At 38.8% G+C, this 24,624-nt stretch overlaps 1 protein-coding gene across 1 annotated transcript; it reads left to right on the top strand.

Annotated features, from left to right (window-relative positions):
• Positions 1-200: 200 nt before the first annotated feature.
• On the top strand, positions 201-19,601 carry LOC140371426 (single-minded homolog 1-like). The gene is made up of 12 exons (XM_072458605.1): positions 201-474; positions 944-1,313; positions 3,502-3,584; positions 3,871-3,960; positions 4,043-4,151; positions 4,900-4,985; positions 6,733-6,932; positions 8,950-9,056; positions 10,458-10,605; positions 15,279-15,438; positions 15,890-16,265; positions 18,639-19,601. The coding sequence occupies exons 2-12, from the start codon at positions 1,139-1,141 to the stop codon at positions 19,397-19,399; spliced, it is 2,295 nt and encodes a 764-aa protein (XP_072314706.1). The 5' UTR covers positions 201-474; positions 944-1,138; the 3' UTR covers positions 19,400-19,601.
• The last annotated feature ends 5,023 nt before the right edge of the window (positions 19,602-24,624 follow it).

Here is a 24,624-nt window from a genome sequence, read left to right as displayed (position 1 = left end):
CACCTGATCCACGATTTCCACGCTAATGACAAAAACACAACAAGTAGATCGCCTCTCATCTCTTCTCGCGCGCGCCGCAACCCCCGAACCCGGACGCCCACCGCCGCGCGCGTCCAATCACGGCGCGTGTTCTCAGCCCCTTGTCCAATCGGGGCGAGTCTCGGGGGCGGGTCCTGCGCGGCTCCAGAGAGGGGACGTTGAGCTAGTGGAGGAGAAAGGAGGCTTGTTGGGCACGGATGCCACTCGTTGCGCGCACGGGTCTAATTTGAAGAGGTGTATGCGGCGCACGGCGGGTTCCCTTTTACGCACGCGTTTTCCAGGTGGAAGTTTGTCCGCCCCGGGACAACTGCTGAACCCGGATCAGGACAGGTGACAGTCCCAGCAGGCTGCCTCCGAGGCCACGTCGATACGGGCCGAGAAAACGGGGCTGAGAGCGGGGGAAAGAGACGAAATGTGCCCGCTGTGTCATTGATGGTACTTTTCGGTTTTGTGTGTTTTGTTTAGGGGAAAAAGGCTGGATTAATATTGTGATAGTGGAAAGTGCCAAACGCTTCCAAAGTGTGACTTGTTGCGCAGCCTCTCACGCGATGACTTGCTGCAAATGTGTCAAGCTGTCACGGAATGCATCTGTTTTCTGAGTCGGAATGAAAATAGCAATTGTGTTTCACGTTGTATGTCATATTATATACCATAGGCTAATAGTGTTGCTTTCAGGAAATTATCTATTATCTATTATGAGACTTTATTTACGTGTTTGATTTATTATTTGTAATTCATTAACAACATATGCTGCTGTGGCCTTAAAACAAATGTTGCATATTTAGATTCAATGATTGCTGTATTGTATTGCTCCCTTATCAAATGAATTATCAAATGGAAAACGCGTCTAGGCTATACATTCCAAATATGTACATGTATGTAATCACATTTGCTTTCTTTGTAGGGTCATGGATCTCTCTTTATTCTGTGGACGTTTCCAAACAAGATATCGGAATAACGTTGTGCACATTTTGGTTTGAAGAGGACGCAATGACGCGCAGCCAGAGCGCGCCGGAGGCACCGAAACTGCCTCTTTAAGGTGACGGGATCATAAAAAGCTGGTGAAAGTCTCTAAACGAATAAATACAAATTCACCACGATGAAGGAGAAATCCAAAACGGCCGCAAGGACTAGACGTGAAAAGGAGAACAGCGAGTTTTACGAGCTGGCCAAGATGCTGCCGCTGCCGTCCGCCATCACCTCTCAGCTGGACAAGGCCTCCATCATCAGACTGACCACCAGTTACCTGAAGATGCGCATCGTGTTCCCTCAGGGTGAGACCGGGACGCGCCGTTTACGCACGGGCTTTACGCAGTGACAGGAGTGATTCTTATGGATGCACTGTTTGTTTTTTTATTATTGATTATTGTGTTAAGGATTGGGGAAGTGTCCGTGGCGTAAATCGAAAATGCAATTCTTTTTAGAAAAACAACGATCAAAAAATTAACAATTCAACAGTAAATTCAAACAATGCATTTTAAACTTGTTTTTTTTTATCATGCGCCATTTTAACCATCCAAAATAAACAAATTTCACTGGATAATAAAGCATCTACCAATTTAAAGCATATCATGTTATAGTAATATTAAATTGAATTTATTTATTGATTTGATCATTGAATTTAGGAATTATTATAATATATATATTATAATGATTATTATTATCATTATCATTATTATCAATAATACTACTAATAATAAGCATAATAAGTATAATACGCTTATATAATTGCCTATTTACAAAGTCGTTTTTTATTTCATTATAATATATATAATAACAATGCTAAACAAGACTCTTGAGACGATCAAACATATTCCAACTGAATCATTTTACAAAGCCTATAATATTGTCATCTATTTTTAAGGAAGAAATGAGAGAGGAATCTGTTGTTTGCCTTGCATTTCATAAAAACAAGAAAATAATTTATAACATTTTTAATGTATCACTTAAATACAATGTAAATTAAGTTTTTTTAACTAAATTGATTTATTTTAAAACAAATATTATTCTTAAATAAATACATTATTGCATAACGAATGTATGGTCAGCTAGCAGAATTATGAGATTAAAAAACCACATGGCAACCAATTGACTTGTGTAACGTCTTAGAATATCGCGTGTAATTTGAGTAATGCGAAGCTATAATTTATCTTCTAGATGCGTTTATATTCGCGTGTATTGTAATAGCAGATCCACTAACAGAAGACATTTCAGATTAAACACGGTGAACCCTTTTTACCCGCCGCAAACCCATTTCAAACCACAATACGCGCCAACACCGCACTCGTAATATCACATGCATTATTCATTTACAATAAGAGCCATGTTCTCGCCTCCATTTTCTGATCCAGCCCGGCTCCCTGGCGTGGCGCGTGACTGGGAAGCGCGCGCGGCAATTAGAAAGCAGGGCCCCGCGTGGCTCCTAATCACCTAAAGCTGCCGCGCACACTCACACGCACGTAGGGTTTTCATATCAGGAACACAGGCCCGGGAATTTAAATGATTGTTTCCAGAGCTGACTATATTTGGAACGGGAGATAGAACATGATACACAGTCGCTGAACGCGGCGTAGGGTAAAAAAAAAGCTCCGTATCATGTTTTATGGTGGTATTACAAGACTAAACGATGCTATGATACGCGAAGGAAGTATGGTATTTAATTATGGCCGCTTGTATGTCTGAAGTAGTATTTTTATAGCAGGAACTGAAAATATAGGCCTACTCTAAAAAAAAAAGTGTATTTTTTGACAAACGGATAAATAAAACACAAACAAAAATAAGAACAACAATAAGAATAGGTCTAATAATAATCATCATTATTATACATGGAATAATAAAGTATAATATAGGGTGACAAGGGGATAAATAATTAATATGAATGGTAAATATTCGTAAATATTCTCCATCTAGAAGCCTTCAGTTAAATAACTTTGGATGAGCAAATCTCCAGGTTGATGCGTGACTGTCGATCATTCCGTGCGTAACGTGATCGTAACGGATCGGTCCGCACGTTGTAGACACGTCCCGTAAGTGAGATCCAGCATGGGGCAAGCTTTGCGCACCTCTTTGGCCCTTAGTACACAGGAAAAAAAGGACTAGATACATGTTTTATTATTGTAAGTAGTAGAAGTATTAGCATTAGTAAAATTATTATATTTCACATTCTGATTCTGATTCTAAAAACTTGTGTTTAATAACACACTGGCAGAATGTTAAAACATGAAAACCTTTTCTTTCTATTTTTTTTTTTTCTTCTTCTTCTTTTTTTTTTTTTTAAACATCTGGCCTATAATTAAACTAGAGAAAGAGAAATTAAACCATTCATATTCTAATTTTAATTAATTTCAGTCAAAGCATATCAGCCATATTTACTGTGCATAAAACTAGATACAGAAATATAAGAGTTTACGATAATATTGACGTTGCCTATTAATGACGCCGTTAACATCTTGTTTTATGAAGGTTTGGGCGAAGCTTGGGGACACACCAGTCGATCCAGGTCTTTGGATAACATCGGCCGAGAGCTGGGCTCACACTTACTACAGGTGCGTCTCCATAGCCACCTATAGCAGGGTCATTTGTGTTGGATTAATCTGATGTTCAGCATTCACAAGCAAGAAACACACAACTGTGCAGCCATAAACTAAATAATGATTAGTAGTTAAAGTGTCTTACGCCCCATAGCCTGTGTTTTGTCCTGAGACTTGGTTTGGTCCTGTCGGTTATAATCAGTCCAGGTTTAGTCCGGATTTTGAAGTGCACAGACTATTGCAGTCCATATGCGCTTTTAGCACAGCTTTTTTTAAACTTTAAAATAAATCTTTGTTTTAGACTCTGGACGGTTTTATTTTTGTTGTGGCCCCTGATGGGAAAATCATGTACATCTCGGAAACGGCATCGGTCCATTTGGGGCTGTCACAGGTTTGCTTTTAATATAACATCTACATTGTACTAACATGCTCCACGTTGCACATACGTGTTTAACCCACGCTCTCCTCTGCAGGTAGAACTGACCGGGAACAGTATTTACGAGTATGTGCATCCAGCTGACCACGACGAGATGACAGCTGTGCTCACGCCGCACCAGCCGTACCACCCGCACTTCCTCCAGGGTGAGTTACTCATGTATCGAGGCTAAACAACACTTAGCAACACTGGTTCAAGCCTGCACTTTTGTTCTTAGTAAATTAATATGAAAACATCTGCCAGTTAAGTCTTATTTTATTTTTTTAACTTATTACCGGTTGCTAAATTTGTAAATGTTTTCAAAAGTTTTTGAAATATATTAAAACCCAAATGCACCATCATTTTGAGTACAAAATATAGGCCAACAAAGAAATTCAAAAATAGTATTGAAAATTAGGCTGCTTAACAGGTAAGGAGGCACAATCCCGTAAACGTTTGCCTAGTTGTCCCTAGTTTGACAAATATCGAGAAGTTGATAATGTTACATGAGCAGCAGATGTGACAGAGGTGATTCCGTAACGGTCACCGAGCAACCGAACTGTAAACAATAGCCAACATATATGATACTGGACAACATCTTGATTTTCTATATGCAAATATTTCTGTGTTTTCTTTGAAATATTTCATGATACTTCTTTAGAACTCAGTGTATTAAGACATTATTTTACAGCGTATCACATGACAGAGTTAATGTCTGCAACTGTGCACCTTTACCTATAATATATTCTGATACAAGTGCTCTCCAGTTCTCCAGCCTTGATACCTTTTATTTCCTGTTTCCATTTCTGGTTTTGTTGCAATAAATTCAGCTGAAGATACGAATCATCTGTGATATTACAACACCACATTTCTCCAGTTGATGATTTCCTTTTTACCATAATTTGTCTGTTGTAGAATATGAGGCGGAACGCTCCTTCTTTCTGAGGATGAAATGCGTCTTGGCCAAAAGGAACGCAGGCCTCACCAGCGGTGGATACAAGGTTTGTGAAACCATTACTGTCTTTGGGGCGACTCGCCACAAATGGAAGGCAAACTGAAAAAGAAGAGTGACAATGGCACACGGGTTTTGCTTCATGTTTTGCCGATAAGTGAAAGTAGGATTAGCTTTAAGCCTGAGATAGAAAAGCTAAACAAGATGCAAATGCAAACGGATTGTGGTTGGCAACAATAATAACAATTTTAGTTTTAGTCCTTATTTTTATCTCCTTTTATCATAATGTTGAGTTTGTATGGTCTGGTGTTGGGCCCTTATTTTGAAGTAAATAATCATATTTAATTGGAACTTAGATCTTGTGCACACTTTCTGCTTAATGATTTAAAGCTGTGTTTAAAACATTCCACAGTGTGGCCTTAAAGTTATTGCTCCAAAATGTCTTGAGAACAGTCATTCTCATCTCAATCACAGTGACACAGTCATTGTCACTGTGATTGAGGTCACCTGTCCACAGAGCTGACCTGTAACTTGCCTCGGTGGCGTTAACTCAGTGGTGATATGATGACGTAGTATTTTTCACACTGAACTTGGTACAACGAGAGGACTTGAAAACTGACAGTTTGATGCTGTTTGGTTTATTAAAAGTTATGTTATTTTTTTAATGAATTTAATATTTACAAAGGCTCTAATGTTATTGTTTCAATTACAATTACATTCTTAAAAGTACAGTTACTTGAAATGAATGTTAGTCAAGTAATAAGTATTGTCCCCGATAATGAACTAATTCATTTTGCATACATTTTGGGCACAAGCTTGAGGGGCTGATCAGCGGAAATACAATGACACTAGGGCTTTATGATTAAATTACATTTAAAATCTTTATAAACTGCTAAGTGAGTTTATATGTGTGTTTTGGACAGAAAAAAATGTGCTTTATGGACATAGTTACCACATTAATGTATCTTTTTAGTTTTTTTTTAAGCTTTCAATATATCTGTTCTTTTACTTCTGTACCTACTTGCGTTGCAACACCAAAATTTCCCTATTGTGTGGACAAATAATGTCTTATCTTATCTTATTTTGCGGTGGGCCCCTGAATGCCTCCGTCATGCCTTCAAACTCTGGACTTGGCAGTGGGCCGGTCTGTTGAGCTCCTGAGAATGAAATGCGATACTCTTTTAATCTTTTAGTTTTAAGGTGACCGGAGCCACAACAGTTAAATAAATCATTTTACAAACACAATTAAACCCCAAATCATCCTCTGATCCATTTTCCACATAGTTGGTGTGTTTTGTTCATGTTCTTGCATTGAATTATTTCAGCAGGATTCACTACTGGAACAAAATCTGCAAATGTTAAACCTTTATATTTCCTTGTTGGTGATAGGCTCCTTTGGCTGTCATTCAAATCTGACGTTTTAAAGCAATTTTATTACTTCACTGGAATGATTAAATAATGTGAAGAAAAATCTTACTGACCAACTTTGCATTTTATTCTCATTTATTCTCTTGGGCATCCCATCTATTGTTTCCATGCCATGAGTTTTATGTATATAGCTTTTTTAAGATATCGTTTTAAACTCAAGTGGAATTTTAACATTGAAAATAACATCAAAGTCCATAAACTGTTAGAAAATCCCAAAGTGAAACCAATTTTTAACCAAAAGTGATCAAATAAGTTCGGATGTTTCTTTCAAAAGTGAATTGCCCAGTGTCCAGCAGGCACATCCCACATCGGAATGCAAACATTCTAAACGTCGTAAACACAAGCTTGTCTTCTGTGCTTGGCTGTAGGTGATCCACTGCAGCGGATACCTGAAGATCCGACAGTACAGTCTGGACATGTCTCCGTTCGAGGGCTGCTTCCAGAACGTGGGGCTGGTGGCCGTGGGTCACTCCCTGCCCCCCTCTGCGGTCACCGAGATCAAGCTCCACAGCAACATGTTCATGTTCAGAGCCAGCCTGGACATGAAGCTCATCTTTCTCGACTCCCGGTAAGGCATCCTGTTTTAAAGCTTGTTTAGTCGGCATTATTATTGCCTTGGAAACGTGAAGTAAGTGGAGTGTTGGGCTTCTTTTTCTTCATGTTGCTTTGCTGGGAATGTTGGAAATGGCAGTAAAATCAGTCAAACGTCTCTCCTCAAAGTCTGAACTCTGCTGCAAACTACACGATTTTACCGACAGAATATCGGCTTTGCAGTAAAAAGCTGATATTTACCGTTAGACAGAATCTGGATCTGGATTAAAATGCCCACTTCTCCACCTGAGGAGCATGTTTACACAGTTTAATGCTGGACACAAGAGCTGCTGGTCATGAAGCTGCTTAGCTGTGCAATGAAGGCTTCTGAAACTGAATGGATCTGAATGAGTCTGGTCAAATTGAGCAACGTGCCGTGTAAATGAGTGAACAGTGTTCCCCTTTTCTCTCCGCTCCAGGGCGGTAGCTTCCAGTGGAAAGAGGATGAATGTTCAGACTTTGAGTTTTGACCCGCTCGAGCTGTTGTTGTTTGCTGAGTGGACTTTAAACCAGAACAGATGGAGGGGCTGAGAATCATTTAGTGAGTTTAGCAAACTACAGCCACTACTGCAAGTGTTGTTCCTGACATAGTATCCAGGCAGACACAATACCGCGCTGGTTTATGACTGTGATCGTGGGTGATTGGAGTCATGATCGATGAGCTCTGACGACCCAAAATGCAGAGGGTGTGACCTTAGGATTCATATCTCTGTAATTAAGGCACATTTTCTTGAAGATCAGCTCCTAAAGTTGCACCTACCTACAAACACCTACATACATAAGCATTAGAAAATTTGAAAATTTAAAAGTAAGTGCAATTGTTTAGCATTATTTTCAGCTGATTTGATTGTAGTTGTAATGCTTCTAATGCCTTCTATGGTGCTACTAAGTGCTATACATATTTTTTCCATTAGAATTGTCATAATATTTGATATGCTGTCAGGTCATATGACTGTTATAAATGCTGTAGGAGTGATTCAAGTAAACAATTAAGCATACATTTTAATTTAGCATAATCGTGTAAGTTAAGTATGACTGTCGTAGCTCCTCCCTTCAGACGGATGCACTACAGGGCAGTGACTCACCAGTTCTTTATCAGAACTGAAGAAACCAGTGGCGAAACGTCTTAAAAACCTTTGTTCAGTTGACAGAATTATATTTTCTTTTGCTTTGGAACCTTCCTTGGTGCATTGGGACTACACAGACATTTTAAAGATGTTTTCCTATTCACCTGCAGCAAGTGATAGTAACAGTTAAAGCATGAAAGGAATCAATCTACAGTGAGGTTAAACTCCAAATAACAGTCAATAAATATGATTTTGGGAGGTGAATGGTGTGATCAAGATGATTGATCGGGGCAAAATTTGTCAAGTTTTCTTTTCCAGGGCCTCTAACATTTAATAATAATATTGGCAGTTCAGTTACTTCAAATTCAAAATAAATGTCAATTCTACAGGGAGAAAAAGATGCATATCCGTGTATGTAACATTATCACAAACCTCTATTTTGCATACTTTCTGATCACAGTCCATATCTCCAATTGGGATGGTTCGATGTGGATTGTTCCTGCCACGATCTGATATTGTATCCAATATCAGAATCTATTGTGGCCAGTAACCAATATTAAACATTATCTGTATCAAGAATATGTATATCAAGGCCCAACAAACGTGTATGACAGTTGTGTACGTACAGGAACTGCTTCCATTATAACTCTAGTTTATCTGATGCACTGAGGACAAACTGGGAGGCACACATACAGTGACTGGAGCAACGCAGAATATAACCTTTCAATATAGGACCAGTACAAAAACATTCACAGATATTATTGATGCTGATATTAACATTGATATACTGTCCATGCCTAGTCTTGTTATATAAGTTATATGGTAACTAAAGTCTCCCGTTCCTTTAAACTCTTAATATTTGATTTTTGTATGTTTTGCCCTGGTGAAAAGTCTATATGGGAGAAATAAAGGTGTGGTTGTCTTCAGAGTGGCGGAGCTGACGGGATACGAGCCTCAGGACCTGATTGAGAAGACTTTGTATCACCACGTCCACAGCTGTGACATCTTCCACCTGCGCTGTGCCCATCACCTGCGTGAGTCCAACCCCGAGTTTAATCCGCCTGCGCTCAAAAGTACACTGACCTTCTACAAAGCACACATCAAATCAAACAAACAAATACATATGACATGATGTGTTTTCCCCATATCTGGGGAAATGACAAGTGACCATTGAGGCTAAACGTGACTACTGCGATTTACAAAAGAAAAAAGTACTAAAATGCACTATAAGAAGTAGTAAGAAAAATAATCTTCCACATTTAGGCTTCTATCTATTACGCTGTGACTTCAATGATTTTTCCCTGTGTATCGTAACCCACATAGAATTTTGATTTCCAACAACATTTGTCCTATTTAGGAGTATACTTCATAATTAGCATGCAGTATTGATACTGGTTTTAGTATTGATTTGTATCTTGGGCTTCATTTGACAACACTAAATCAGAATAACAATAAAAAGTAAAGGAAACCAAGAACTGCAGTGTTCAGAACGCCTGCATTCTAAATACTGTTCCACACAGGTCTCATGCATTTTCAGTGGTTAGCGTTAGCCTCCAAACATAAGTATGTAAAACCAGAGCTATTTTAGAGACAGTGAAAAACACTCAACCACATGTGAATAACACCAAAGCCTCATCAGCATAAATGCTAACAACCACATAATAAACATTTCTTAACTCTGACATGCTTGACAAATCACACCAGAAATATAGAGGGCCACTTTAAAAACTAAAAAAAAAATAGAGCTGGAAGTTAGATTTTGAATATTGTAACAATATATAAACAACAACCATTGTCTGCGCAGGCAACTGACGTCACATGTATTTATTTAGCAGTCTTATTAAAATGAACTGGAATGGTCGTTTAATGTCAGTACCAGGCTTTGTGCGCCGCTATTTTAAACACGTCTGACAAAAACAAATACTACTATTACTGCACCAGCCTGGCTCAAAGCCAAGACATTCTGATTGCACATCAAGCATACCACAGATGTGGTCAAAATGCTAATTTACAGAAAAAACATGCATGCTTCTAAAGTAAGTATCTGCAAAGTTAAATTGTAAAAAAAAAAACTCTGAATATTACCCATGTTAAACCTGGAAAAATGTACTTTTAAAAAATAAAACTGTCCAAATACACCTTCTCTAATGTGGTCAAAAACGGGTCTACTACTCAACTGGTATTATTCCTTCTTTTATTTTTAGACTTTATGGCCTTGCCTTAAGTGTTTTACATTATGACATTAAACTCATGAAGATAAGCAAACATGATAAACCAAGAGGATAAGCAGATGGTGAGCCCCTAAACCAGAAAAGTAGCACACTTTTAAATACATACTGTGCGTTGGACCAATGCGACCTGTCACCAAATACACTGAAATGAAATGATCCAATGAAGCATAACCTCCTTCCTCTCTTGTGTCCCCTCGATCTCAGTCCTGGTGAAGGGCCAGGTGACCACTAAGTACTACCGCTTCCTGGCCAAACACGGGGGCTGGGTCTGGGTCCAGAGCTACGCCACCATCGTCCACAACAGCCGCTCGTCCAGGCCGCACTGCATCGTCAGCGTCAACTACGTCCTCACGTGAGTCCACTGTTCTGGTCAACAGCTGCTTATTCGTATGAAGCTAAAACAATGTTGGTTTGTACATAGATATTTATTAGATCTTTAGTGTTCACAGAACATCTTTAATGTTCAGTATGAATTTTTAAAACAGAGAAGAGCACTTGTGGTGTACTGGGACCAAGCTTTTTCAGCTCTGGAGAGGAAAAACAATTAAACAATGATTAAATAACAGTATGTGACTTTCTGGTGCCTTTAAAGGTGCACTGTGCAACTTATCTACTTAGTTAAGTCTTGTCTTGTCATTAGCTATCTCCATGGCAGATGAGGCCCTGGTCAGATCTGAATGAATACAGGCTTTTTAAAGTATTCTTGAGAATACCCAGAATGAAAAAAAAATGCAGTATAGACTTATGTTTAATGCCAAAATGTTTAATGCCATTGCCAACGATATCAAGCAGCAACGTTTTATTTTATATTGTATTTTTTTTTTACCAGAAAATGTACTTAGTGAACCTTTTCCAGTCAGGCCAAACCATATCCTTTAAATCCAATAAATACATGAATAATAATAATAATAATAATAATAATAATAATAATAATAATAATAATAATAATAATAATAATATAATATAATACATTATGAAATAACCAATTTCTAGAATAATATGTATATATTTTGGCATAGCATTTTAACTTCTTTGTGCAACTCTTTGAAGTGACTCAAAATCAAAGCCCATATCTTTACCATTACGATCACATTGTAGTCCCAAGCTTTCCCGCAGTGTTTGCCAAAGCTCCGGCCTGAATTTGACTAGATTAAGCCAAGTCCTATTACACTATCCTCTGATCCTTCCTTGATTCCTTTCCTCACAAGCATTCCTTTTCTCTTCATTTCCTCCCTCCTCTTCACAAACCCACGAGTGTGTGTGCTCCGGCTCAGATAGGCACATGTTATGAGAGCTCAAAGCACACTTAGTCCTTTGGAGACAGTCTTAGACAAACAAGCGGCCCCAATGCAAGGCGAAGAATCGAACCAGGGATCGATAAGCTATCTGGTGCCGCCTGGATTTGCCGCTTAGTCCGAGCTTGATCCGAGGGCCGGGGTCCGTGGGTGCGGGTGTGACGGCGCATTCATCCAGGAGGCCGAGGAGAAGGCAATCGATCGGCTTCCAATGCACTTAAGAGGAAAACACGGACACTGCATTAAGATGGCTGTGCATTTCAAACGGCGCGATTAGGTCCATAACACAGAGTGAGGGTGTCATGAAAAAACACCAAAAAATAACAGGTCAGGCTTGAAATGTAGTCTCTTCAAAGACTGCACGTTTAGTTTTACTGGAAGAATGTAGTAACAAAAATTAATAGAACAAAATAACAATAACAATAAAATAAGATATATTTTTTGGTAGATGAAGTCTTATAGTTTGAGAAATGTACTAGAATTTGTTATGAACACATTTGTTCATGTAGTTTTTAGATAATACTCGATAATATTTGTTTACTATTTATTCAGTTTCCCAAAGTTTTTATCCTTTTACATCTAAATATGTTCTGATTCCCTAAGGAATATATATATATTTTTTTTTAAGTGAACTTACTTTAAATGTATTGACCTACGTTAAATTCTAATCACACATTGGAATGGAAAATTATATAATACATACATTCAAGTACACATTTATCTTTTTTTTTAGTATTACATTTAATTATTGTCGGTCAGTAATAATGACTTGTATTCTATGATCAAATATTATGGGTATTGATTCTGAACATTTTAAAATTGATACATGACCAATGAGAGATCAATATCTTGTCAATAAAAGCGTGTCATCTGAACTACTATTGTAATTACAATGTCCTCAGCTATTTTCAAATACATTAGTTACACAGGTATCAATAATACTAACAGCATATTGTAAATGAAGTCAGTAAATCAAGTGTCGGGACAATTTTCCCCAAAAATGTGGAAATGATGCAAATTGAGCTGAATCTATAACATTCAAACAAATATGATACAGTTTGTCATTTATTTGCTCTGCTCTGCATTGCCTCATGGACCTTCTCACACAAACATGAATCGTCCTCAAGTTTATAAATGGTCTGGTTGTTTGGGGCTTTACATTGAAAATAAATACATTCTAATGGTATTATTCCTTTCTTTAATGTATTTATTTATGTATTGTATTCTAAGTTTTTCTAATGTAGTTATTAGTTCACAAAAAAGTATTGAGACTATGGGTATGATCTTAAAACTAAGGTTGGTGTTTTTAAGCTTTTTGAGCAATTACCCTTTCCACTGGTTCACACATGTTAAAATTGTTTAGTACTGGTCTAAGGAGGGAAAAAAATCTGTCAAGATCAGTGTATTACAAATATTTCACACCGAGTACCACCTTAAAAAAAACATTTGTCCTTCTTTGTACCACCAGATTTAAACCAGGTCCATTCTATGTCTAAAATAAGACTAAACCAAGTCTTAAAAGGGACTATACATTTGCTACTCTAGTTCTAAACAAGGATTAACAAAAATATGGATTCAATTGACACCTATTCCGATCCGCGTACAATCTGAATGAGTTCGTCTACCAGCAGTGGTGCACGTACCACAGTTTGAACAACTGGCCTAAAGCAAGATCAAAGTGGAGATTTATGGCTATAGTGAAGAGAAACTGATCTAAAAATAAAAATAAAAAATATGTTATTTTCAAGACCAAAAATGTGTCACTCTTTAACCCATAATTCATAAATAAATCATGCTTGGGGCTGTTCAGTGCTCTGACTTTGACCTGGTACATTTGCCCATCCCATAGTTTACACAGTGGCTAACACATTACATTGATAGATTCTCCGGCCGGCTCTTCTGCTCCTGTACCTGCAGAGCTCAAGGCAAACAGATCTATCTCTCACTACTGCAGCTATCCAAACAGCAGCTTTCCCTAGAGGCCCCAACATAAAGAATGGAGGTGTTAAGTGCTGAATTAAACCAGGAGCAGGCTGTGTATGGGTCAGCGCTGGGCCAGAAAAGGTTGGAAATGCCAGGCAGTGGCGGTTACAGATATAGGTGAGTGTGGTGAGGTAGGGAAAGGAACATATTTGCACAACATTTGACATGGTTCAGGGTGAGAACAGAAAGAGCAAATGCCAAAAGAGCAGCCATATTGGTTGTTCATGTAAAAATTACAGGACAGGTAACAAATTGAATAGTGTGAATCAAAGTGAGGGTGGGGGAAGGGGTTAAAAAGTATTAATGATTGTCATCCATCCATCCATTTTCTACTGCTTGTTCCCTTTCAGGGTCGCGGAATGATTGCATTTGAGATTAATTTTAATATTATGCTTTTTAACAGATAATGTGGTGCAAAACTAGAATAAATATTCAGTACCCTTCAGAATCAACTTATTTGAACATAAGACCACATTTACTTCTTAAAAATCCCTTTGGTAGTATTTTGTTGATATTCATGTACAAAACATCTCTCCGTAAGCGTACAGCTAAAATATATCTTTCTCACCCACCAAATTACCCTGAAATATGAATGCAAAGGGTCCAAGAAGTTACAGGATTCAATATGGCGGCCCTCGAAACGCTTCAGACACTGTCAGATTGTATGATTAAGGGTTAGGGTTAGGGTTAGGGTTAGGGTCAGGGTTAGGGTCAGGGTTAGGGTTGTAAACATCAAATGCCTCGTACACTTCGGATTTGGACCCGAGAGAGAAAATGATTACATCATTGCCTGAGCTGGCTGTGTATCAGCGGGACCGGTCTCTGTTGCTGCCATGTTGGATTCAGTAACTTCATGAGCCGCCATGTTGGATTCAGTAACTTCATGAGCCGCCATGTTGGATTCAGTAACTTCATGAGCCGCCATGTTAGATTCAGTAACTTCATGAGCCGCCATGTTGGATTCAATAACTTCATGAGCCGCCATGTTGGATTCAGTAACTTCATGAGCCGCCATGTTGGATTCAGTAACTTCATGAGCCGCCATGTTAGATTCAGTAACTTCATGAGCCGCCATGTTGGATTCAGTAACTTCATGAGCCGCCATGTTGGATTCAGCAACTTCATGAGCCGCCATGTTAGATTCAGTAACTTCATGAGCCGCCATGTTGGATTCAATAACTTCATGAGCCGCCATGTTGGATTCAGTAACTTCATGAGCCGCCATGTTAGATTCAGTAACTTCATGAGCCGCCATGTTGGATTCAGTAACTTCATGAGCCGCCATGTTGGATTCAGTAACTTCATGAGCCGCTATGTTAGATTCAGTAACTTCATGAGCCGCCATGTTGGATTCAATAACTTCATGAGCCGCCATGTTGGATTCAGTAACTTCATGAGCCGCCATGTTAGATTCAGTAACTTCATGAGCCGCCATGTTGGATTCAGGAACTTCATGAGCCGCCATGTTGGATTCAGTAACTGCATGAGCCGCCATGTTAGATTCAGTAACTTCATGAGCCGCCATGTTGGATTCAGTAACTTCATGAGCCGCCATGTTGGATTCAGTAACTGCATGAGCCGCCATGTTGGATTCAATAACTTCTGTCCAGATTCCGCATATGAACTAGTGCCGACCTTCATCAACCCTGTTTACCAGTTCCCTTTGGCTCTGAAACGCATTCCATTAAACATCATTTACTCGATTAAGATGCTAACTTTATTTTTCTATGTGGTCTATAATTTGCAGGGAGACAGAATACAAGGGCATGCAGCTGTCTCTGGACCAGATGAGTCCCACTAAACCGGCCTTCCCCTACGCCTCGGACCCTCACAGTGAAGACCGCAAGAGTTCCAAACCCAGACTGAACCAGGGCAAGTCCAAGGCCCGCGTCTCCCCGTACCCACAGGTAAATGACTTTATTTCATATAAATACATTACTTTCAGATGTGTTGAGTGGTGTAGATGCATGTATTTACCACATATCACTAATGTATCACACACTGTTTTTCATTTGTTATAAGCTAGTCCTGCTGGTTTTTAACACATTTTCTATAGTAAACATTACAATATGGAGGAACTTAATTGCCATTTTTAATCATCATTATTTTGTGCTGAAACAAAATCCCACTTGAAGTTTTTTACTTATAATTGATAATGATAATAACAAAAATCATCAAAGTTACGAAAAGTATATTTCAAGTTTTCATTCTTTATTATTTAAATCTTGAATAATATAATAATATCCTGAATATTTGAATGTTTGTTGACACAACTTAAAAAACCTCCACAATCGTCCTTTGAAGTTCATTTAAGACCACTCCGGTAAGTGTTTAAACGTTTTTGGTTTTATTTTCCAGCAATTTTCAGCATTTAACCCTGAGCGCGCCGAGTCAGACCAGGACAGCCAATGGGGAGGCAGCCCGCAGACAGACTCCGCCTCCCCTCAGCTGATGGACCCCAGCGAGGCCTCTGATTCGTCCTGTGCGTATAGACTCTACCCTGACTCTGCCCCCTTGTGCTATGGGCTGGGCCTGTCGTCGGAGGAGGAGATAAGCCACGCCCACCCCTCCGCCTGTGAGCGAGTTAAGTGCCACAGTGGGCGGTACTTCCTGGGAACCCCCCAATCAGGCCGCGAGATGTGGTGGGACGCGACCCGATCTGTGCTGTCTCTGCCCAAAGCCTCGGAGAACAGCGAGGGATACGAAATTACGTCGTACCATGGAGCCATACACGGTGAGAATCGAACCGGCAACCACAATCTTACAACTTTCATGTTTTCATAAATCCATTAATTTTCTTCTAGAAATATGATTAGCTAATGGATTTGAAGTCATATGAAACATTTCTTATGACCTCAATAAAGTTTATTGAAGATGTTCAAATCTTTACCAAATCTTTGTCATGATGAAAAAAAAATAATAGGAGAAAACAAAAAAACATAAAAATACATTAAATATTTGTATAGTAGACTAATATACTTTTTGAATATAGTCAACAAAAGATCCAACTATAGTTATTGATCAGTATAATGCAGCTGCAGCATTAGTTTGTACATGTGGAAGACAAAATAAGTTGTTTTTACCAGTCGTTTTTGGTAAAAACAACCTCTTTTGTCTGATAAACGGAACAAACAAAAGTGAAAAAACAAAAACACACTTAATACATTTAATTAATGGAGTCGCTGCAGCACGTTGAGGCCCTTGCTCACTTTGTGGATGGCTGGAATCCAATCCCTGTTTCAGAGATTGACTGCAGCAGATGTGACTTTGAACAAAACAATTTAGCCACTTTGTCTTCTGTGTTAATATAAATGTATGAAAGTTGTACGACACATGATGCAAGTGGCCATTTGTACCTTGTTGGATTCTATTAAAGACATGTAATGGGTGAATTGGACACTAGATAATGTGAAACTACAGGTGATCTGGTTCTATTATACTGTAATTACTGGGCTTTAACAGGCATTTGGTTGTATTAAAACAATAAGGAAGCAATGACAGATTATTTTACCCAACCAGACATGTTGCAAGGTAAGAACCATGTAAAAAACAACATCCCAGGCAGTTACCTCTCTCTGTTATGGTTCAACATCAGAGTGAGAGAAGGGATTAAGTGGGCGGGGCTAGCAGCTCATTCTAATTTAAGATAAATTAAAGTTAAGATGGCAAATCTGTGGAGCCAAACCCTGATAAACTATGATAAAGTTCTGTTTGGATGTATAGCAACTGCTTTATAAAAACTACACCTTGTGCTCGGCAGTGGTGTAGGGGTTTAAGACGTTGCACATGTGTGGTTGTTACCACCGCAGCATCGCCGGTTTATTTCCCTTGATCATTTGAGGAATGTCTAAACCCTCTCTCCCCCCCATTTCAAGCTACAACTGTCCTGTCTAATAACGCCTTCGGGCCAGAAAATCTAAAATAATAATAATAATAATAATAACTACACCTTGATTAGCCTTAATAAAGCATGAACAAAGCCCTAATTAATAATGAACAAAAAGTGTCTTCAAGAATCATTCCGGCTTAATATAGCTACTTATTTAAGGTGTTAGGGTATGAATTAACTAGTTAGTAAGCCAAAATCATAATTAATTAAGTATTTTTACATATTTTATCAACATTATTAAAAGGGTAGTTATTATATTGTTAAAAATATTGCTGCTTTAGGCATAAACCAAACAGAAAAGAAACTCCCCCTGAAGCTTCTCCTGGAAGCTCTTTCCCAAATGTTATTATGCTAGCATGCTAAGTTGTTTACGCCATCCCGTGCCAGTGCGCTGATTGTTGCCATCTGTTCCAAAAATTGCCTCCGATTGAAAGCAAAGTTATTTCACTTTTCACATCCTAAAACAGTGAAGCGTCCCCCACGGCGCTGCTCCGGCTAACAGTCCACATGTGTCGGCTGAATGTTAGGCAAAGCTCTGGTTCTTTGTGGAGGCGTCAAAAGATCGTAATAAGATAAATAAAATGAGTTGTGAAAGCAGCAGATTCAGGGACGCTGTAACAATGACATAATGGAAGACTATAGATATCATTTGACAGCTCCGAATGTGCATGTGTGAGCCGCTCAGTTCAAACGGTTGCACAGATTCACTACATTCATGCTCACAATTAATAATGCATTTTCTCAGGCATTGTTAACTACTTTTTAAAATGTTTTAGCCTTGATCATTTACATTGTATGGCTTAGGTGAGACACTATAAGTAAGTTTGCTCTCTTAACACAAACACATTTCAACATTGTGAAAGATTGAAAGATGTTTGATTTTATTATATTAATGTTGTATTTAACTAAAGTTTAACAGATTTGTGTGTATCTAATTCTAAGCCTGATTAATTTGATTTATAACAAAACAAAAAACATAAAGCTAAATTAGAATTTTTACTACAATTTTCACTAAGTTCTGGTTTACTCAGTTACTAAATAAGATATCCAAAATCCCCTATATGTATTATTTTGTATATTTTGTCAAGACATTTTATTTTAAGGTTGAATGCCAGTGTCAAGGTATTTTTAAACACATTCCTTCTGCAAGGTTTCCCACAAAAACATATACCGGTGAATAATGCTGTATTACATTAATATTTGGATGTTTCCTAACAGGCCGCAGTCACTGGGATGAGGACAGCGTTGTGAGCTCACCTGAAGGGGGCGGGTCCACCAGCGACTCAGGTGAACGTTACCACGGCGACCAATTTAGGACCAGCCCCCGCGAGCCCAGCAAGATGGAGACGCTGATCCGCGCCACGCAGCAAATGATCAAAGAAGAGGAAACGCGCCTCCAACAACACCACCACAAGGCGCCTCTTGTGGACGTGCCTGGAATCACCACCAAGTCCCACAGCCCCTGCTACAGCACCTCCAGCCTGACTCACCACGGGCCGCTCAACATGCCCAGCGTGGTGTGCCGAGGCCCGGGCGCGCCAAACATGGACCTCTCCACCGATAGACTCCACCACCTCCAGGAGCGCCTCAAACTCCCCGATCCCGACGAGAGCACGTCCAGCCCGGTCTCCCTCTCCCGCATTAGCAGCCCCAGCTCGGACGGGATGCCCAGGTCAGGACTGCCCCTCGCCACCAAAGACTGCATCCACAACACGGAGCTCTCCCCGCAATCGGCAGCGCCGGCGCAGGGCAGCCCGCTGTTGTATCCGGCCCAGGAGAGGCAGCTCATGGACAGGCAGGCGGCGTACGCTCTGACGGGGTATTCGCTGGAGCACTTCTACGACCCGGAGAACCTCAGGAGTTACTCCGGGTTGGCGTGCGGGGGGGTGCCGTACGATGTGGCCACCCATGTACGGATGCAGGCGGAGCAGATGCAAGCACACAAAGCCACCTCAGTAATTATAACCAACGGGAGCTGACCGAAAATACTGCCGTTTCAATAAGAGACTACTGTTAAGTCTTGGCGTTTCCAAAGCTTTTGTGCCATTGGACCCTTCTTAAGTGGCCAAATAAGTGGATTCTGTATTGCATTTGGAAATAGAGACCGTTTCACTGCAAAAATAGAAATATCTTCTTTTAAAAAATGTAATGAATTCAGAATAAAATCATGATTTAGTTGTAGTACCGGTAGTTTCAACAAGACTTTATTCAGAGGTTTTCTAGTTTCAATATATATTTTTATCTCTAAAAACACAAAAAATTTGCTTTTAAAATATTTTAAATGTCCCGACCTAATATATATTTCCTCCATATTGAGCCAGAAACACATACGTAACAGAAATAGTTGTATAATCATATCAACATGTAATATTCTGAATTCAAGTGTATTTTTTTAAGCAGATATTCATTTTGTAGGTGTCCGACAGGAAGATGATGTTATTTTAACTACATGGACTCTTTCCCCTCTTTACTTGAAGTTTGGTTAATCTTCAAGCCAGAATTTCTGTCCCAACTGCGTCACACTCCATTGGCGAGTTAATCTATCCCGGACAGGATTCCCAAAACGGTCTGAGAAAACCGTCGCTCCATTGCCCCTCATTTAAAGGCCACAGTAATGTGTGACATATGAAGCAGGGGAAAAGCAAATTCAAGCATCACTGTGCTCATAGTCAATGTTTTTGTATTTATTTGTCAGTGCGCTTGTTACGTGTCATTTCAGTTGTCAAATGATGGGGTTAAATTATTTTTTGGAATAGGCCAATTTGGGGGAAAAAAACTGGTTCTGTGGAAAAAACGGGAAACATCAGAAATAGCAGTCTATATGTAAAATATATATTTTGTCTTTTTTCAAATAGCAGCACAAAAATACAAGAAAATGAAAAAGAAGATGATCAAAACACCAAAACATAGGATCCAAAGACACGGTCCAAATGTGCAATGAAGAATTCCAACATAATCTTCCATCATTTACAATTAAATTTAGTGTTTAAAGTCCAACATAAATCAGTCAAAGTAAAATAAAGATTTGATCTGTATTAAAAATGCAGTCCTCACCAAAATAACGCTTTCCTGTTTTTTCCACACCTGATTTGGCCCTGTTTTCTACGTGTTGCTCTTACCCACGCATCTGTTATTACACACAAAAAAAAAGAAGATATGTTAATGTCTATTTGTTTTAATTAATTTATAATGTAAATATTCTGACACAATGGACTTTTGAACCAAAAGTGACAGTTATTTATTAATTGGTTAAAAGGTCTCAGAAATCTGAATACAGTTGAAAATTAAACCTGGCTTGTTGTGTGTTTTGTTCAATTACTACTAATGTATATTTTTACCCCACAATATTGCAGACATATGAGAGAAAAGGAGTCTTCTTTTGCACGTGCAGTTTGTTACCCAGCGTGTAGTGTCTTATTAAAGTAAATGACACAGATGTGGTCAAGCAGGTCCTGGAGCAGCTGGACTCACACATGGTGCAAAAAGAACTGTTTTATACAAAGAAATTATGCCTGGTCAATGTTAACAGCAACTTTTTAAACTGTGCCTCTCCAGAAGCTTTAGTCGACACATCTAAAAAAAAAAAATGGGTTTATACTGAGGCATTGCATACAGAGTGTATTAAAATGAGCCACAAGGCCAGACTTCGCCAGGCGGTAACCAAGGACCTAGAACAGGGAATACACATCAATTATTTCGGGACAAAAGTTCACAGTTTACCATTGGGTCAAACAGTTAAAAACCTGACTTGAGACAATTTGGAGCTTGTCCCCACTGCAACTTTCCTCTCTTCTTTTTAATCATTAATTTTGTTCACTAATTGTGACTAATGCGGTCATAGATTCTTGTCAGTTTCGTTGCAAAAAACATGAGCTGACTATTAAAACTAAAACAGAAAGTCGATGTTGTTTCTAATGTACAAAGTATTGCTTTTCTATTACAGACCAGCAAGAAATAAGTCGGACCTTTTTAACATGTGGGAGAAAATGCATGGAAACGTGAAATGGGAAATATCGGATGTCAATAGGTCAACTGTGAACCAGGATTTAGTTGACTAATTATATATATTTTTTATTGTGAGTTTTGGGATTGACTGAACAATTTGATCTGCCTTTTCACTGAAGATTATGTCACTTTTCTGTACGAATATCATTTTGTTTAGTCAATAAATCAATGCACGGGGCATGATTTTAGAGGACCAAGAATGTCTTTAGTCGACTACAGACCTAATAATCAGAAATAAATGTGTTATAGATTCAGACAAAGTTACATGCTTTATCCCACAACTAAAACTAGTTAAACACATTAAAGATGAATTGACTTCAAGATGAATCATTTTCAAATAAAAATCAATCAAACAAAAAAATATCCGGACATTACTTTTATTTATTTTTCTTCAACAAAAATTTGACATTGAACTAAAAATATAACTCTTTCTCAGAATTACCACTGGTTGACAACAATATCCAGACATTTTGCCATAGCTTTAGACAAATTCTCCATTATTAGCGGACATAATGAACCCTGCTCCACACACGCTGATGTCATGATGTAAACGCTCTCACAGCCACACGCTCTGCTCGTTTGAAGCAGTTGAACTCCAGCGCTGACCCCCAGCCCGCTCCTCTGACCAGTCTATTCTCCTGTGTCTAATGTATTTAAGTTATTCACACACAGGCTTACGGAGCTCTTTCCTGCCATCACTCACCCTGACACCCCCCAGTGATGCTCTGCCAAAGCCCTCACCGCTGTCAGCCCAGGAGGTAGCACCCATCCAGCGAGCAAGAGCTGCAAAAAACCTGTGCCTGTTTACACTCCACGCTATGTTAATGACTGAGTAGTGAGGTTTTTTTTTTTTTTTATTCCTTTTTAAATGTTGGCTCTCTTCAGACGCGGCCCGGAGGCACGAGTCTAAACTCAGGGACTGTTGCCCAGGACTTACAGACAGCACACGCCCCGACGTACAGTAACTGCACAAGCTACAAAAGAATCTATTGAAAATAACTGAAATGTGAGAAAGCGACTGCAGACAATTTACACATTTGCAATACAAAAATAGCAGAATTATGTATCATTGTGTATCCATCTTGTTTATGAGATAATATATTCCTTTATTGTCCATATATTGTGTGTACTTTCTCATTATCTGTAAACTAGTACAAATAATGACATCATACTATTATATCTGATGCAAAAAACTGTTATTTAAACCACAGTTAAACTACGAACTGAGAATCAAAACATTCAGCACAAGAAGCTGCAGTGTTTTTCAAAGAAAGACCATGATTCTATAGATTGTAATAGAACAGTTTCAAGATTGACTGGCATGTTCTGAGGTTATGTCGGCTGTTAATAATCAAATTTAATAATGTACAGAAATAAAATATGAGGTGGCTTAACCGAGCCAACATGTATAAAAGTCTCTAGCAACACGAATCTTAAAAATAGTTTGAAAATGTGATGGTTAAATGTCTAATTTTTTTCAGAACAGATTTTTCAGTTATATATATATTTTTAAACTGTTCAAGACGTTGGCAGATGTCAAACAAAACAAAACCAAACCACAACAGAATAATCCATTTAAGTTTCGATGATGGTTTCCATCCATCGCAAAGCCCTATAATAACGTCTCAATATATTTAAGCATTTGCACTTCATTCACCTTTTAACATAAAAATTAAAAGCAAAGGGAAAATGTTTTAAATGTATTATAGTCTAGTATTAGGCTTAAAGGGTGATAATGTTACATTACTTGACGTGGTATGTACATGGTATAAAGTTAAAGTTAACTGTATATATAGATATAGACACAGACACAGATGCACGCACACACACACACACACACACACACACACACAGGCAGCAGTCTAAGCAGGGACACCCAGACTTCCCTCTCCCTAGAAACACACATGTGTATTATACCTATATAACACCTATATAACACCTATATAATACCTATATAGATAAATATACTTTTATCTCAGTTTTCCCTCGCACACACAGTGATTGTGAGTGTGCACAGGTGGGAAAGGGCTGGACATTGGTGTGATGGATTTGGGGCTGAGATCAGGGCTCTGGTGCATATTCATACATCAGTTAAAGTGTTCCCATAATTCAACAGGGCACCCGGTCAGGAGGCTGCACTCGTGTAAAACTGTTCCGTATGTGGCTGTCTGAGGCACTAGAGCAGGTTAGGTTTGGAAATTAGCATAAGGTTGATGAATATGCTCATATAACCACGTGTTAATATAGCTGCAGGTGTTTTATTTTCCTATCCAGAGGTCAGGTGATTTTTTTTTTCTTTTTACATTGAATACCCTCCATATCTCAACTAGAATATTACCAGTCTCATCTTTGCTCTCTCTTCTCACCACAATTCCAGAGCTCGGCCTGTTGTGAGCATGCGTGACAGAGAGTCTTCACGCTAAAAAAAACCTTTCAGATGCACATTTTTTAAATCTCCATCTCCTTCATTATAACCTCGTTTGATTTCAATAACCTACAGGCCTAAAACAAGTATGTTCTGTTGTTGTGCGTCGATGCTCTTGCTAATCCACTAATGTTGTTTTAGTGATGTTTTTCATTGCTTGAGGACAGGGCTACACCTGCTTATTGTACGGCATTGTATTGTGGTCAACATAAAAGATAAATAGAGCTCAGTCAAACTAAAAGGAAAGCCAAGCCGTCAGTGTTGCCCCGTCGTGTTAGCTTTAGTTTTTGCATCAGTTGTGTTATAGAACAGTCTCCTGTCTGAAGGAGGAAGTTCCAAACCAATTAAGGACTCAACGTCAGGTTTTACCTCTGTTTGGCTGTGCGTGAACAATGCAACGGGATTGTCGGCAAACAATATAACCACATCACATAATGTTGATTACTGGTATTGCAAGAGTACTCTAATGTGTTACTTTTATAACAGGAATGTAACACAGTAATGCCACCTAAGGGAACGTTACTTTTTAAAGTAACACTACCCAACACTGCATATTACTGGGCAATGTGGATGAAGTGTTTTGACCAGGTACACGACAACACCGGGAGAGACTTGAACTACACCCAACGGTGGCATAGAATGGTAGAAGTGATGAAACCAGACATTGTGGTGGAGGAAAAACAAAGTTGTGTTTGACGAGGCAAAACCAAACATCATATGAAACATATATATATATGTGTGTGTGAGTGTGTGTGTGTGTGTTGGTGTGTGTTT

This window comes from Eucyclogobius newberryi, unplaced genomic scaffold (genome assembly GCF_026437365.1).
Source record: "Eucyclogobius newberryi isolate DKJ021-1_F unplaced genomic scaffold, fEucNew1.0.hap1 SCAF_1, whole genome shotgun sequence".
Lineage (NCBI taxonomy): Eukaryota > Metazoa > Chordata > Actinopteri > Gobiiformes > Gobiidae > Eucyclogobius > Eucyclogobius newberryi.
The sequence above is the reverse complement of the archived record's forward strand: the minus strand, read 5'-3'. Positions and strand labels throughout refer to the sequence as shown.

Coding starts and splice junctions, on each gene's coding strand:
- LOC140371426 (XM_072458605.1), top strand. CDS start 1,139: ATGAAGGAGAAATCCAAAACGGCCGCAAGGACTAGACGTGAAAAGGAG. Junction 3,585..3,870: donor TGGGCTCACACTTACTACAG/GTGCGTCTCCAT, acceptor TCTTTGTTTTAG/ACTCTGGACGGTTTTATTTT. Junction 4,152..4,899: donor CCACCCGCACTTCCTCCAGG/GTGAGTTACTCA, acceptor TGTCTGTTGTAG/AATATGAGGCGGAACGCTCC.